At 42.1% G+C, this 17769-nt stretch overlaps 1 protein-coding gene across 9 annotated transcripts in view; it reads left to right on the forward strand.

Annotated features, from left to right (window-relative positions):
- The window catches only part of ndrg4 (NDRG family member 4), an 83379-nt gene that overhangs the window by 47145 nt on the left and 18465 nt on the right, over positions 1-17769 (forward strand). For 6 of the 9 annotated variants that reach the window (XM_034195729.1, XM_034195731.1, XM_034195725.1 and 3 more), the window contains 3 exons: positions 5994-6099; positions 9741-9861; positions 10218-10280. In XM_034195729.1, coding sequence (XP_034051620.1) covers positions 5994-6099; positions 9741-9861; positions 10218-10280 — 290 coding nt within the window. Of the gene's footprint in view, positions 1-3845; positions 4059-5993; positions 6100-9740; positions 9862-10217; positions 10281-17769 lie in introns of those variants that run through there. The other 3 variants (XM_034195733.1, XM_034195734.1, XM_034195732.1) reach the window with 2 other exon arrangements.

Here is a 17769-nt window from a genome sequence, read left to right on the forward strand (position 1 = left end):
ATGAGTAGTACTGCAGATATCACTGTTAAATCATTTGATCATTGGTTTAATTATGAAAACGTTGAGGCCGGAAATACTGTTTTCAACCCGTAACTTTACATGGAGGCTGCCGCATACCTCAAATCATCTTCGTAATATCTATCAAACTATAGATCCTATCGACTGGACGTGGATTCTAAAAGTACAATATACACTTCTCGCTAGGAATCTAATCGAAAAGCGTTTTAATGGCCAAAATATCCTACAATTTAGGATTTTACAGAGAGGGTTATTTGTGAATAAACTAACGTTTTCATTCAACGGGAGCACTAGAGGGCGAAAACTTTAAAACGTAATTATAGGACAAATTAAGCGCTTGAACAATCGATCCATTTGGTCGAGTTGGAGAACTTGTTGCTATTTTCACAGATGTTAACATATTACATGATCATTTTGGACAAACCATTTTTCTACAAAGAACTAAATACAATATTTTCATTTAGTGCACTGTAGAGATGTTTCTAGGTGTTCATATTTTGAACTTGAGACAGAGTCAAACTAGTTGATTAACATTGCTTCGGATCTTTTTTTATTATTATTATATTACTCTAGGACAGAGACATTTCAAACACATTGGAATGTGGGTATACTGTATGTTACACAATAGTAGAATAATATTACAATGGAAAGACTGACTGTAGATGTTCATGTAGAAGAAGATCTGCAGTGATTTTCCGCCTTGTCGAGTCAGTTAAAGCATGAAGGCGTCTGAGTCATCACTGATATTTCTGGCAGTGGGTATAATGGAAAAACCAAACAGAAGGGCGGTTGGCACGGAAAATAATGAATGAGTAAATAAATACAAGGATATGAACAAGACGAGAAAAACTATAATCCAATTCTCCTGATAACGATCTACTCATAATCTTCTCAACAGTGGAGTGATGTCAGTGAAGTCAGTTTTTCAGCACTGTGTCTCTGAATGGTATGTGTTTGAGTTGTTGCATTAGCTCTCTGTTAAATCAAGAGACACTCAGAAGTCTCAGATTCTTTTCACTAATTGTTCATCTTGTTTGTTTTTTTCTGGGTTGTGTTAGTGTTACCTGTTTTGTTCAAATGCGTTTTCTGTTTTTCAATTAAACATAATAGTTGTCTTAGCAATAGTTAGGGCAGCGGTTCCCAACCTGTGGGCCGCGGCCCCTAGTGGTCCGCGAAGGCATTGCATTATTAGTTTTTATTAATCTTTTTCTTTTTTTTACACAAACGTGGACATAACAATAACATATAGGAGATGACATTCCTATCTCAGACAAAAACAAAACAAAAACAGAAGAAATAAAGATGCAGTCAGTAGGATCACAAAGGTTGACAACCAAAAACCACCAAAAACACAACATGGCAAGCAGATGTATTGTTCCTTTAATCCCACTCTTCGTTAGAGCTAATTATTTCCCATTTCATGGCGTGTTGAGCCACCCTTTGATTTTTTGTGGCAATACATTTTCCAAAATAAATGTAATCTACTTTTCAAACACCTTCAATTAAGATACTCCTTGATTGATTGTTGTATGTATTTTAGCCAGAAGAATAGTTGTATTTATTAACTCTGTGCGGTGCTCATCTAAAAGCTCAAATAAAATATTAAAGGGTGTAAATGTAAATTCAATATTTGCCGCCAGATGGATGGTGATATCAGTGGAAAGTAAAAGATTAGGTTTTATTTGTGCTAGACATTTGATGGATTCTGTGATAGAGTAAAGACAGTAAAGGGTCATTGGATTTGTTGGTTTTCGTCTTGATTCATGTTTTAATTGAGTATGTTGTATTGCCCCTGCCTAATAAATCATGATGAACATGTCATCATATTGTCATCAAGAAATCCAATAATCCTTTCTACAACGTCAAACTATTATGTTACAGTCTAATAGATTGTTATCACGCAGTATTAATAGCATTACCTTCTTAAAAATCAAAGCACATCGTATCACATTTACATTATGATCTAATAAAAAGGCTGTAAAGTAGATAGAGAAATTCAAAGTCTGCAGAGAGAGAGTTAATCTCTGTGTGAGGAGAGAGAGAGAGAGAGAGAGAGAGAGAGAGAGAGAGAGAAATATGGTACAAGTTGAGTCAGCACACTGAGTGTTCTCCCAACAGGAAAGGAGGGATAGAGAAGGAGAGAAAAGAGGGAGGGGGAGAGGGAGGGGTGGGGCTGAAGAGGCAGGACAATTGGCCGAGCCCCGGGATGACCTGAAGGAGAGGGAAATGGTGTGTGTGTGTGTGTGTGTGTGTGTGTGTGTGTGTGTGTGTGTGTGTGTGTGTGTGTGTGTGTGTGTGTGTGTGTGTGTGTGTGTGTGTGTACACTGCAGTCTGCATGAAGCCATCGCAGTCCTGTAAATATGCACGTACGCTTCGTAGCCTTCTGGAAACTTGTTTTAACTGTTTAATTATAGTTCTTTGAGGCAAAACTTTAAAAAAGGAAGTAACACATCCGTTTTGTTTGGAACTGTGTTATAATAAGAAGGATAACATCAATATATCAGCTGACACCAAAATGTTTGTTTTATCTTCACTGAGCTCACATTTTAACAATCAATTTCAATTCAAGGATTTGAATCCCCCTTCTAACTAAACCCTGGCTACATTGTCTTTACAAACCCCAAGGAAGTGCGTCAGACATTGAAGACAATTATTTTAGTTTCCGTATCTGTCTGTGTCGTTACTGGACCCTAATAGACTTTTTCCCATTGACTTACATTGGGTAAGAGACGTCTCTATATCAGCCACATTTTCTTTAGCTAAATATACCCAGTATGATCCGCCTTTTCTAAAGAATCTTCACTAAATTGTTTTTGAACTGAAAAGGTCTGGAGGCTTTGTGAAAATGTGCAGGGCTGGTTCACAAACAACTGTAGCTAGCAAGCTAAAGGCTAACAGGCAAGCTTTGCAAATAAAGGACCATGCTAGCTCTTGTCAGTTAAAATAGCTGTGTATTCTCATCGTACATTTGACCAGGTAGGTCCAATTGAGTTTGGAAATGAAAGCTAGCAAAGAAAACATAAACGTTCCAGAGAGAAGGAAACAAAAAGGTGCTAAAAATAGACGACATGTCTAAAATAAGGCTTGAAGTAGGAGAACATACTAGGAGTATATAGTCACCCAAATGCAATTTCAATAGAGGTTCAATAAAGTGGATTGTATACAGCTATGTGTTTTCAATTCATCACTGTCCCTCAGTTTGGTATTTTTTACAATGCAAATAAGCAGTTCAATGTATGATCAAAGCTAAAGAATACGTAGAAAATGGTGCGACAAGGATGTGTGTTGATTTACTACACCACAGATTTACAAATCGCTGTGATTCCATTTAAATGAATGGATTTTACAACAAGATTTCACGGTGACTTAAGGATGCATTAGCTAGTGTAATGTGCATGCATGTAACTTCTGATGAGCTGCTTGAAAAACACAGTGTGACGCAGCTCAATAGGTTTTAAGAAATGTAGCAACAGTCAAGGCGAGATGATTCTCCTCTGTGTTTGTTATTGCATCACATTCTGTATCCAGGCCAACTTGCAGTCTAACATTGAGTTCTCAAAAAAATTGTTTACAAAAAAGATTTGACCTCATTCTGAAATTCTCATGATCAGAAGCTGTTTTTGCCAAAAGGCTGAAACAAAGCACTGAGAAAAACAGAGACAGTGAAGCAGAAAACAATCTAAAATAGAGCAGTGGTGCTGAGGAGAGAGTGGCTCCTGACTGACACGGCAGCCGACCAATCGTGTGCAAGGGAGGCAGCACTCTGAGCCAATCATCTCCAGCCTGCCCCGCACCCTCTCTCTGTGCCTATAGTGAGAGCAGAAGGGGGTGGGCAGCAGCTTAAGAGTCTGGGTGGGAGCAGTGTGGAGCAGACAAAGACTCTGCAGCACCACATCCACCCTCCACCTACAGCCCAGGACCTAGTCCCTTAAACAGGAGAGGCCTGGCTGCTCATCTGCTCCCTGCTTCCTCCTCTTCCTCTTCTTCTTCATCAGCACACTCACTGTGGAGCCATGCCTGAGTGCTGGGACGGGGTGAGTGTAAGGGCGGAGTGTGGGATTCCTTCATTTGTGTGTCACATTGTCAGAATACATTTTGCATGCATTTCTTGTAATGCATTTGCCGTCAAATGGTACATTTGTTGTATTTCTTGGCAAAAATAAATAAATAACAAATCATTTTTAGCTGGCAGTCAAAAAAAGATGTTTCAATGATACATGGGACTATCTCATATTCTGCTATGGGAAGAAGAAAGTGCAGCATCAACATCAAAAGGTCATTCTGTGAGTCTGGCCCACTGACACACATAAGCTCGCAGACACACATGCTGAGCAATGCAATGGTTAAACACATCAACATGAGTGTGTGTTTGTGTCTGTGTGTGTTGGTGTGTAGAGGAAATGTTAAACCTTCTGCAGTACCATGCATTTGGGCAACCTTGAAACGAATGAGTAAAATGTGTGTGTTAATATGTGTGTGGAAAGAAGGAAAAGAGCACGGGGCTTTGTGCTGGAAGATCACCATTAAATAAATCAACCACGTTGCTGTGGAGCATCAACAATGCTTTGTCATATTTTGGACAGCTGAGATTCCTCTCAGTGTTTCCTGCTGGATGTCTGAAGGTCACCATGCCCCAGTGGAACGTCTCAGAGTCCAGACACACTGTGAACAAAGCCCCTGGTGCAAATTAAAAGCGGATTGCAGATAACTCTAATGGAGAGATAATCTGTCTGGATTAACTCATAACTGCTGGCTGCGTGACTTTATGCTGCCGCGGCGATTATACCGTTTTTTGGCAGTTGGCACACTTTGTTTCTGTGCTGTGAATCACTGGGAGTCATTTCATTTGTGAACGCTTTTTGTTATAAATAGCAGAGGCTGTTAAGAGATGCTGCAGGTTGACAGAGGATCATCAGACGACTGTTGCTGTGTCTGAAGGGTGGAAGGTGTGGAAATGTGCTGAGAGGAGGACATAATGATCCATCTGGTCTCTGGTTCATTTGAGTATTGACAGCAGTGGCATCATTTTACCGTCAAAACCAGGCATAACAACACCAAAACAACATTGTGTGTGTGTGTGTGTGTGTATATGTGTGTGTGTGTGTGTGTGTGTGTGTGTGTGTGTTGCGCAGCTCATTTGAACACATGTCTCGTACCACCATTTTGAGTTTTCTGGCTCTGACCATCTCGTGCTGACAAAATGTGGGTCATGAGAGGTTTGGAAACGCTACAAGCCAAATATTTGGAGCCTCTATAAACCTTTAGAGATCTTTACTTTCATTATTTTGCAAAACTGTATTGCAAAAACAAAATGACTGCATCACTTGCATTAGGTTGTTTATCATGTGGATGTTGTAGCTGTAAGCAGGATGTTGTTATCATTGTTTTGCTATAAAAGGCAAACTCCTTAATGAATAAGTATATTCAAACATCCATACTATATGAATATAATTATATTTGGATATAAAACTGCCAAGCTACAAACGCCTCAAACAGAAGAACCATTCTATTTTAAGAAGATAAGGTCTCTACTGTATGTTATTTTCTATTTCAATTGTTGTATTGTTCCCTTCGCTTTTTGGCACCAAACGGCTTTATCTAATATTTGCTTTATTTTCTGCAATATACCTTTATAGTTTACAGTCTTTTTAATCAACTATTGTGAAGTATAGCTATTGCTGGTCAATGCACATCCAATCATTTACTCCAATTTGCACTTAATTGAAAAGGAGCGTTTGAGAAAAGTTATTACAGTAATAACTTACAATGCACAGACAGACTGATGCGTCACGATGTGAAACACCAGAGACTGAGGATCAGGATTCAGGTGCAAATGTTTTCACTTACAGCTGACAGTGTGCGAACACCAGGTGAGTGACAGTGTGTGTGTGTGTGTGTGTGTGTGTGTGTGTGTGTGTGTGTGTGTGTGTGTGTGTGTGTGTGTGTATGTGTGTGTGTGTGTGTGTGTTTCACAGGAACATGATGTTGAGACTCCTTATGGGATGCTGCACGTGGTGATCCGCGGCGCACCCAAAGGAAACAAGCCTGCCATCCTCACCTACCACGATGTGGGGCTGAACCGTGAGTATCAATGCAGAGTGTGTGTGTGTGTGTGTGTGTGAGGTTAGGTGTTTCTACACTTATCAGAAGTGATAATTGGACTCCATTCCTGCCTGCGCTCTGCTTGCGTACACACACTTTAAGTTTATGCAAACGATCTGGAAATGATGGAAAACATTTAGCCTACGGGAAGAATTTAATAAGCTTATACAAAAGGTATTTCCTGCAATGATATCCGTATGTTTTTCATCATAAAAACAGGATATGGTCCATAAGTCTAAAATCTGACTGTCATGATGTTCATGTTATTCTACCACCTTACAGCATACTCTATATGCCAGATCTTAACAGGGTTATTGGTCAATAACTGAAGGGAAGGATAATATATGAGCCTCTGTAGGACAGATAGCGATGAAGAAGCAATGAGAGAAAGCCTATCAGGGGGGTTTTCATGAAGTACACTGAAAAAAACGTTCTTTTCACTATCTCTGTAAAATGACTTTGAGCACCTGTAAAAGCGCTTACAAAATAAATCTATTATTATTATTAAACTTTGACTTTAATTCGACTTAATATTTTTGCTTTCAACTAACCTAATACAGTTATGTGAAATCTGCTGACATAATACATTTAATTAAAGTCAGCGTTTCAGTTTTTTCAGTGTGTGTGCGCCGACAGAAACGTACAAAGAGGAAGGGATGATGAGGCAAATGAAAGGGTGTGCGAGAGGCAGCAACAAAATGAAGGTCAAAACCCCCCCCCCATGCTGCGGAGGGAGGCTGGCAGGGTGGAGGTGAAACAGGGAGGAGAGTGTGTCATGTGTGTGTATTTGTGCATTATTGATCAGCTATCGCATTAAAATAATTATCAAACAACACAGGGTAATACAAAATAAAAGTACAGCAATAAAAGAAAAATGCCATAAACGTGATTTGAACACACACTGTAAAATAGATGGAAGATAAATAAATACAAATATATCAAACCTATGAATATAATAGTGTAGAAAGTCATGTTTGTGATGCTGCTGCAAACAGCGGAACCAGGCTATTCACTGCCTGCAGGAAGCAGGAGAGCAGGGGGTGAAAAGGGTATTACTCAGATCCTTTATTGAGGTAAAAGTACAATTAATATGGTCTTAAAATACTCCATGACAAGCAAAAGTCCTGATTTCAATGTTTTACTGAAGTAAAAGTATAAAAGTATTAGCATCAATAAGTAAAAATACTCATTACACTGAAACAACTGAAACATTGACTTGAATTAAATGTATTATGTCAACACATTTCACATAACTGTATCAGGTTAGTTAAAAGCAATCATATTAAGTTGAACCTAATATTTGTGAATCTGTTTTTGAAAATCAAACATTAAGAACAATTGGTAGATTCTGCCTTTTAAAACGACTCCTACTCAACAGATGGCACAGCGTCCTGCCAGATTAAAACTCCTCACCTCTTTCATCACATCGCTGTTTATGAGTGTTTACGCTGTTTTACAAGCTCACAAACACTCACCTTCTCCACCTCCTTTACTCCTCCTCTCTGACCAAGCTGTCATCATAATTGATTGGTTGAATTAGCAGTTAGAGCCTGAGGAGGAAACACTGTTTCTGCGAGGCTTCTGTCGGTCTGACACACGTGAGCTGAAGTGGGCCGAATCCAGAGCGAGGCATGAACAGAGCTGACGGACACACATTTTCAGAGTGCACTGTTTCTACACTGGATCGGAAAATAGAGGTCACTCTCAAAATATTATTTTTTCCATTTTTATTTTTGAAAAACAGGATAAGATTAAAACAGGAGGTAAGGTCTATTGATATTTCTGTGCAGAACCAAAAGCTTTTAAAGGGGGTTAAAGTTGCACGGTGAACATTTACTGAAAACAGGTGTTGCGCTTGGTTGTGGCCAAATGGCTCCACAGCACTACCATGAAACAGGAAGTTGATTCAATTTGAGATTACATTTTCACCAATGCTCCAAACTTCATAACTTCATTTAAAAAATGTCCCAAATTGGGATCAATAAAGTACCATCTTATCTTATACTTTATGAGAGTCCCACCCTGAAGGCTTTTACTGGTCAATATTAAGTCACTCATAACACCACTGACAACAGGAAATCAATCCAATGTGAAAAACGATACCCGATTTACATACAAATCCCAATGTGTGGTCTACACATGAGCGACATAGGAAGTGATGCAAGATGTTCAAAATGTGCTTTCCATGGTCATAGCTGTCACTACGCGATCTGCAGCTCTGCCCGATCTGCAGTGCGCATGTGCGAGATGGTCCGCCATATTGGACAACTCCGGACGGCAACCCAAGTAGGACAACATTGACACAGTGGCTTTTGGCAAAGCTCAACAGGAAAACACGAGAGAGATGAGTTATTGTTATTACAACGTGACTTCACTATTATTTAACAACTCTTTTTATTGGGTTCTTTTATTTGGGGTTAAGTACATTGTCAGAATAAGTGAGACATGAATGTAACTTCTGTTAGACAGCCATATGCCATACATTTTTGCATACATTCACAGTAAATATGTATTCAGTATGATGGCTGTCTAACAGAAGTTAAATCCATTTATCACTTATTCTGACAATATACTTAACCCCAAATAAAAGAACCCAATAAAAAGAGTTGTTAAATAATAGTGAAGTCACGTTGTAATAATAATAACTCATCTCTCTCAAGTTTTATTTTTCAGCTTTGCCAAAAGCCACTGTGTCAAGTGTCCTACTTGGGTCTCCAATATGGCGGACAATCTCGCACATGCGCACTGCAGATCGGGCAGAGCTGCGGATCGGGTAGTGACAGCATTGCACTCCAGCCTCCACCTGCCCGTTCATCGCTGCAGCTTCAACGTTTAAAGTGTAATTACAGCCCCTCATATCCCCCTTCTTTTAAAAGTACGCTACAACAAGGAGTCATACAAAATAACTTAGCTGTAACACAACATATACCATTTTATGACCAAAACACTGTGATACAAGTGAAGTGGTGCTGTTCTGTAAATCTATGCTATCATCTCTGCTGCCTATTGGCTAACGTTAGCGGTTATTATCCCAGTTTGAATTGTTGGGTCCAATCAAGATTACAAATGTTACCAAATCAGTAAAGCATTTGAGCTTTACTGATTTGGCCTGGGTCAGAGCCATCACAATGCTAACTGTTGACTCTTTGTCTTATGTAGCTTACTAGCTAACACGATACCACATTTAAATAAAAAAACATTTGTAGATAGAATGTAGATTTAATTCACATTTGACTGAGGTTAGCAGTTCCCCCTGCTTCCAGTCTTTTAGCTAAGCTATAGGCAAAAGGACCAGAACCTCCTCATGTACTGGAACAACAGGTATGAAATGATAGTTTGTTAGATAAGTAATGTTTGATTAACCAGAATATTTCTTCCCTTAAGGCAGACAGACTGTCCAAAATGGCAGTAGTTCATTCATAGACATAAACATTTGCTACAATAACATAGGACCAGAACATCATTAAGGACAGATCTTAAATATGTTATATACGTACTGTATTTACATTCTTCATAAACAGTTCCAAAAAAGGCAGGTATTTTACCAATGGTGGCTTTAAATCTTCCACTATGTGTCTTTAGTCCATGCTTACTTCCTCTCCTCCTCCGCACTCCCACAGACAAGCTGTGCTTCAACTCCTTCTTCAACAATGAGGACATGCAGGAGATCACCAAACACTTTGTAGTGTGCCACGTGGACGCACCAGGGCAGCAGATAGGAGCCTCACAGCTGCCCCCAGGGTACACACACACACACACACACACACACACACACACACACACACACACACACACACACACATACACACACACACACACACACACACACACACACACACCATTTTCACTGAAACATTAACTTTAGGACGATGGGAACCGGAAGTGGTAAAATGCTAACATATTTCCAGGTTTTAGGACTCATTCCTGCACCACTCTTTTAATGATTTGCTCAAACTCAGTTTTAAGTATTCCTACATGCTGTCTCATTATAGGAAAAACAGATGATCACACACATAAACAGCATGTGAAGCGATGATGATGATGATGATGATGATGATGATGATGATGATGAAGAAGGTGTGTCCTTCTCTCCACAGGTACCAGTACCCCACCATGGACCAGTTGGCCGGAATGCTGCCCACTGTGGTGCAGCACTTTGGGTGTGTGCTTTAAATCTAACATGTTCCACATTGATCAGACAGCAAACAAAGCCAATGTTTTATAAGAGCCACCTGCAGGGACATCATGTCCTCTTCATGCTGTGAAGACCAGGCATTATTGTGTTGTTGCAAAAACTACATCAATCAGCAGATTTATCGCTTCAATCTTTGCCTTTACACCAACACTTTTAGTACATACAGAAAGATCATGAGCATGCAATAGTATTCAAGTTAATGAGGAATTACAGAAGTTAGACCACAGTTCATAGAAACAAAACCAGTCAACACTTTTTATTATATTCTGAAGGATTTAACACATTTGCGTTGTGGCATTGTTGATTTGCTAGCCTGCCTTTTTGATTCCTGAGCAGTTTCTTCGTTAGATAACATCGGCTGCCAACAGGATGTAATTTTAGCCGGGACATTCAGTACCAGCCACAGATCAACACTTGGCTGCAAACAATCATATGATGCAACAACATATTGTTACGGTTATCTGAGAGGACCCAAACGCAGGACACGGCAGAGTGTTACAAAGGTTTTATTTTGAGGAGAAGGAGCGTGGAGAGTAATCCGGTTGCTAGCGGCTGTTGAGGTGGAGGAGCGTGGAGAGTAATCCGGTTGCTAGCGGCTTTTGAGGTGGAGGAGCGTGGAGAGTAATCCGGCTGGGGTTTAAACAACGATCTGGCGCTGACAGGTTGTGGAGCCTCCGCTGATATGCCATTAGTAATGGCTGATGGAAATCAGGTGTGTAGCAGAGGAGGGTGCCCAACTGATTGCAGCAGGTGGAGGTTGAGCCGGGAGCCAGGAGTGACAGCCACCACGCCCACACAGACAGGGGAAGGGAAAACACTCACAAGGGAGATGGCTGGAGAATACAACCACCACACATATAGGCACAGCAGAGTGTCATTACACTGTCAGAATAAGTATATCCATGTTGCCTCCATATACACTGAACAAAAATATAAACGCAACACTTTTGTTTTTGCTCCTATTTTTTATGAGATAAACTCAAAGATCTAAAACATTTTCTATATACACAAAATAACCATTTCTCTCAAATATTGTTCAAAAATCTGAAAAAATCTGTGATAGTGAGCACTTCTCCTTTGCCGAGATAATCCATCCCACCTCACAGGTGTGGCATATCAAGATGCTGATTAGACAGCATGATTATTGCACAGGTGTGCCTTAGGCTGGCCACAATAAAAGGCCACTCTAAAATGTTCAGTTTTGCTTTATGGGGGGGGTCTGGGGGGGTCCGAAAACCAGTCAGTATCTGGTGGTGTGAGGGGTAGGGTTAGGGTTAGGGTAATGTTGTGAATCGAGTGGCCTGTGTTCGTCGTCCATAACATACGCCTGCCCATACCATAACCCCACCACCACCATGAGCCACTCGATTCACAACATTACCCTAACCCTACCCCTAACCCTACCCCTGCCCCTACCCCTCACACCAGATACTGACTGGTTTTCGGACCCCCCCAGACCCCCCAATAAAGCAAAACTGCACGTTTCAGAGTGGCCTTTTATTATGGCCAGCCTAAGGCACACCTGTGCAATAATCATGCTGTCTAATCAGCATCTTGATATGCCACACCTGTGAGGTGGGATGGATTTTCTCTGCAAATAAGTCAGGTTCATTATAACTTGATTTTAACTTTCGTGGGATTTTTGTGGGGATTTGCTAAACTATACATTTTTGGAAAGGGTATTGTATAAGGATTCAGAAAATCCATGTTTCCATTTGCCCAGATGTCTATATGGCGGCCATATTGGAATTTCCAAAATGGCCGCCTTAAAATGTAGGTTTTGTAATATCTCGGCTTCTAAATAAGCTGGAACATTGATTTTAACTTCCAAACCTACATTTTCAGGTTCAAGGAATCAAATGGTGGTAGTTACAAAGGTACTACATTTTACAACATTAACCCTTCGATGCATGAGTCGGTCGAAAATGACCTGTGCAAAGTTGGTTGGGCCTGCTGAAAAGCTGGAAACTGAAAAGAGGACCAGAGTTGTTGACCGAGCCACACTGACGGTGAGCCAGAATATCATGTATGGGTTCAAATCCAATGCACAGGTAAAGTACAAGTCAAGCAGGAATCAGCATCATTTAGGTCACCCCATGCACGACAGAACCCACAGGTTTTGGGACTGGCACTGACTATCCACCATGACACACGCAACACAAAGCTGATGAATCTGCTCAATGCTCATGGCTACTCTGTTTCACATGGTCGTGCCCTTCTCATGGAAACTGCTCTGGCCATTGCTGTTGTAGAAAACACCAGAGCGCACCAAGTCCTCTATGTACCACCATTCCTGAGGAAGGGGACCTTTGTGTTATTTGTCAGATAACACAGACTTTACCGAGGACACTCGTTATGGGAAAGGAACCACCCACGGGACGATCACTGCAGTGTACCAGAAGATTGATCCTTCTAAATAACCTGTTGCAGAACCTCAGAGTCTATCAGTCACTCCCTACCATGTAGACATACTTCACTGTGACAAGCCAAAACCGCAGCATGCCAAGAGGTCAGAACAGTTTGCCATCAGCAAGGGGATCTCAGAATCCTATCAGCTGACACATCTAGGATGGGTTGTTGCATCTGTATTATCCAGAATGAAAGCAGGAGAAACTTCCAGCAATATTCCAGGCTGGGCAGGATACAACTCACTGTTGTCTGAAAGCCTTCTCTTGACACAGGTTGGAGCCTTGCCACTATTGCCAGATGTGGCACACGAGTGGTCAACTCTGTTGACTGTGATCATGCAAGCAAATTAGCTGAGGAAGTTGGCAGTTGGGGAAGATCACCCCACAGTCATTACCTTTGACATGGTCCTCTATGAGAAGGTGGTGCAGCTCCTAGATGCCAGACCTGACCTGAAACAGATGGTTGTTCCCAGACTGGGTGAGCTGCATGTCGTCATGGCTGCCCTCAGAGCTCTTGGTGCCTCCATGGAGAACTCGGGTATAGATGATGCCTGGATGGAAGCAGATGTGTATGGTCCTGCCACAACAAGGCAAATCCTGAAATGCACACACTACAAGCGAGCTCTCCATGCCCACATCTACTTGTATGTAGCACTCTATGAAATGGCTCTGGAGGAGTTCTTCAAGGACAACCCACAACTGAAATATGTGTGCCTGAAGGCAACAGAGGGAGTAGAAGCTGCCTGCTCGGAGGGTAAAGACATCAAGGCTGAATCTGTGAAGCAAGTCAACAGGACCCTCCTGGAAGCCACTGCTGAAGTCATCACAGCATTCCAAGAATGGGAGGAACAAAAATCCCAGCATGCGATGTTCAAGACCATGATGAGCTACCTACATCGGGTGGAAACAATCCTGTTCTTCGGAGCAGCAACTTAGAATGCTGACCTTGAACTCCATCTGCAGGCTGGAGAAGCACTGAGCAAGCTGTTCTTTGCCATGGATCGCATCAAGTACAAGAGACTCTGGCCAAGATACATCGCAGATATTCATGACTTGAGGATCAATCACCCTCAGACCTGGGAGGAACTACACGCAGGTAATATATCTGTCACCAAGAGTGTCATTCCCTTTGTGTCTGTTGGGGCAGACCACGGATGCGAACATCTGAACAAGCTGATGAAGATTCGCTCTGGGATTATTGGCATCTCTAACAATGCCAATGTCAGACAGAGATTTTTCATGGTCACACCAGAACTTTCACGTCTGTCGAAAGAGTTCAAGAGTCAATTTGACATGGAAGCTGACAGAACCACAGAGCACCATGAGCTTGGGCCAAGTGCAGTCAAGAGGGCACATGGTACAATCGACAAGATCAAGGCAGCCATACTCAGTCATGGAAACCCCTTTACCACTGAAGGTGACAAGTTGTACAATGTAATCACACTTGCCTATATCCCAGATGAGTATGTACCACTTGAATGCTGATGTCACTGGCCAGAAGTTGTATGAAGACTACGTGTCAGAGCGGATCAATGGAGATGTAAGCCTCTGGGCCCCTGTGAAGAAAGTGAACAATAAGATGTTCCTGTCTGGGAACAAGAAGATTACAGTGAAACTCAGAGACAATACTGTGGATCTGAAGGAGACCAAGGACCTGTTTGCAAGGCTGATGGTAATTGCCAGGTCAAACCGAGACATCAACCAGAAAGAGGCCATAGGAAACTATGAATTTACTCTAACACCAAGGGCACTGTTCGTTCTTCTAATGGAACAATCCTGCCATGCCATGACAAGTCCAAGTTAATCAATCTCCTTGAGAAGCTGACAAGAGAAGATGTGCCCCATGAAGACCATCAGCTGCCTCAAGCTGGAAGTACTACCCACCAAGATGCAATGGATACAGGATTCACAGACACCACATCTACTGATCAGCCAAGTCGAACGATAGCACTGGTGGACGGCATGGTGCTTGTGCAGAGACTGAGCAAAAAAACAGCCACTGTAGTGACAGTTAAGGATCTGAGTGGCTGCTTCAATGGCAGACTGATGTCACTAACAAGAGATTATAATGAAATCATTCTTGTGTTCGACACATACAGGACAGATTCTCTGAAGAGTGCAACCAGAGATAAACGAAGACAAGGAAAAGTTATCCAGTACCAAGTCAGAGATGACACCAACATCAAACACATCCCACTGAGCAGGTTCCTCTCTCATGATCAGACGAAGGCCGATCTGACTGACTATCTTGCAGCCAAAATTCTAGAATTCTAGAATACAACAGGGGATCCTCCAAGCTGATCATCACGTCAGCTTCTGGGAACACTAGGAGCAACAAAGACCTGCTCTTTGAAGAAAATAACCACGAAGAAGCAGACACGCTGCTGATCCACCAGGCTGTGCTGGCATCACACCGAAACCCAGCTGATGTACAGTTGATATTCTTCTCACCAGATACAAACATTCTAGTGCTAGTCACAGCAAACTATGATCTCTTGCTGAAGAACACATCAAATTTGATGGCCTCTGGTGTTGTGCAGATTGAACCACTGTGGCGAGCTCTAGGTAAAGAAAGAGCAAAGGCATTGCCAGCTTTCCATGCATTCACTGGGGCCGACAACACAGGCAGGTTCTCCCGTATAGAAAAGGCAACCTGGCTGCAGATCTATTTAAAAGCAGATGAAGATATTATCAATGCTCTGCAGGAAGGAATGCTGTCTTCCTTTGTATGTGCAGCCTACTCACCCAAGGGTATCAACATAAAGACAATCCCTGAACTATGATGGCATCTCTTCTGCAAACACAGGACAGAGAGTGACAAGCTCCCTCCAACACTTGGAGCTCTGAAGCAGAATATCTTGAGGGTCCATGTCCAAACCAGGGTATGGGCACAGGCAGCCATTGCTCTGCAGGATCCGCAGCTGGACCCCCTGCATAATGGGTACTTCAGAGACTCGGTTGGCATGAAACCAACAACCACAGAGGTCCTCCCAGCCGAAAGGCCATCATTGAGATGGTCCAATGCCGATGTAAATCTAACTGTTCTTCTGGAAGATGTTCCTGCAGAGCTAATGACTTAGCCTGTACTGATATGTGTCAGTGCAATAGCCAGTGCCAGAACGACGATGATTCCCATGCCGTGATGGATGAAAGTGTTGATGATGATAGTGATGATGATGCATAGATGTGTATACATTTAGATGTATAATGAAGAAGGTTGCTTCTTTTCTGTGGTCACAAAATGTGCATGTCATGATGATACTGAAGTTCACAATTTTAAACTCAGTTTGATCAGCTAATGTCAATTATCTGTTGAGTCCTCAATAAAAGTTATGTTAACATGCAATTTAGTAAGTTCTACCTAATTATTGTTGGCACCATTATATTCCTTGATCCTGAAAATGTGGGTTTAGCAGTTAAAATCAATGTTCTAGCTTATTTAGAAGTCAAGACATTACAAAACCTACATTTTACGGCGGCCATTTTGGAAATTCCAATATGGCCGCCATATATTACATTACATTACATTGCATTTAGCTGACGCTTTTATCCAAAGCGACTTACAATAAGTGCGTTCGACCAACAAAATACAAACATGAAGAAAACAGAATCATATAAGTACATCAGGCTTCATAGAGCAATAACATTTCAAGTGCTACTCAACTGACTTTAGATAAGCCAGCCCTTTATTAGTATATAAGTGCTTTGTTAATAGTTCTATCGCTCGAAGTGGAGTCGAAAGAGATGAGTTTTCAGTCTGCGCCGGAAGGTGTGTAAGCTATCTGCTGTCCTGATGTCAATGGGGAGCTCATTCCACCATTTAGGAGCCAGGATAGCAAACCCACGTGTTTTTGCTGATGGGAACTTGGGTCCCCTTCGCAGCGAGGGTGCAGCGAGCCGTTTGGTTGATGCAGAGCGGAGTGCACATGCTGGGGTGTACGGTTTAACCATGTCCTGGATATAGGAAGGGCCAGATCCATTCACAGCATGGTACGCAAGTACCATTGTCTTGAAGTGGATTCTAGCAGTTATCGGAAGCCAGTGAAGGGAGCAGAGGAGCGGAGTGGTGTGGGAGAATTTAGGAAGGTTGAAGACCAGGCGAGCAGCTGCATTCTGGATGAGCTGCAGAGGTCGGATGGCACATGCAGGTAGACCAGCCAGGAGGGAGTTACAGTAGTCTAGGCGTGAGATGACGAGAGCCTGGACCAGAACGCTTTCTGGGTCAGCTGGGGACGCATCCTCCTGATGTTGTAAAGCGTGTATCTGCAGCAGCAGGTTGTAGCAGCTATGTTTGCAGTGAAGGACAGGTTGTTATCTAGGGTCACACCCAGATTCCTTGCAGTCTGAGTCGGGGAAACAACAGAGGTGCCAATGTTGATTGTTAGGTCAAGAGTGGGACAATCTTTTCCCGGAAGGAAAAGCAGTTCAGTCTTGTCAAGGTTGAGCTTGAGGTGATGATCAGACATCCACTGAGAGATGTCAGCTAGACAAGCAGAGATGCGTGCGACGACCTGGGTCTCTGAGCGGGGAAAGGACAGAATTAATTGGGTGTCGTCAGCGTAGCAGTGGTATGAAAAACCATGCGGGCTAATGACTGATCCGAGCGAGTTTGTGTACAAGGAGAAGAGGAGGGGACCAAGAACAGAGCCCTGAGGGACCCCTGTAGTTAATTGACAAGGGTCGGACTCGGACCCTCTCCAAGTAACCCTGTAGGTACGGTCTTTCAGGTATGAGGTGAGGAGGGAAAGTGCAGAGCCTGAAACTCCAAGTGCTTGGAGAGTGCGAAGGAGGATCTGATGATATAAACACCTGGGCAAATGGAAACATGGATTTTCTGAATCCTTATACAATATCCTTTCCAAAAATGTATAGTATTGCAAATCCCCACAAAAATCCCACAAAAGTATATAGTGAACCTGACTAAAAGGAGAAGTGCTCACTATCACAGATTTTTTCAGATTTGTGAACAATATTTAAGAGAAATGGTTATTTTGTGTATATAAAAAATGTTTTAGATCTTTGAGTTCATCTCATGAAAAATGGGAA

This window comes from Gymnodraco acuticeps, unplaced genomic scaffold (genome assembly GCF_902827175.1).
Source record: "Gymnodraco acuticeps unplaced genomic scaffold, fGymAcu1.1, whole genome shotgun sequence".
NCBI classification, from domain to species: Eukaryota; Metazoa; Chordata; class Actinopteri; order Perciformes; family Bathydraconidae; genus Gymnodraco; species Gymnodraco acuticeps.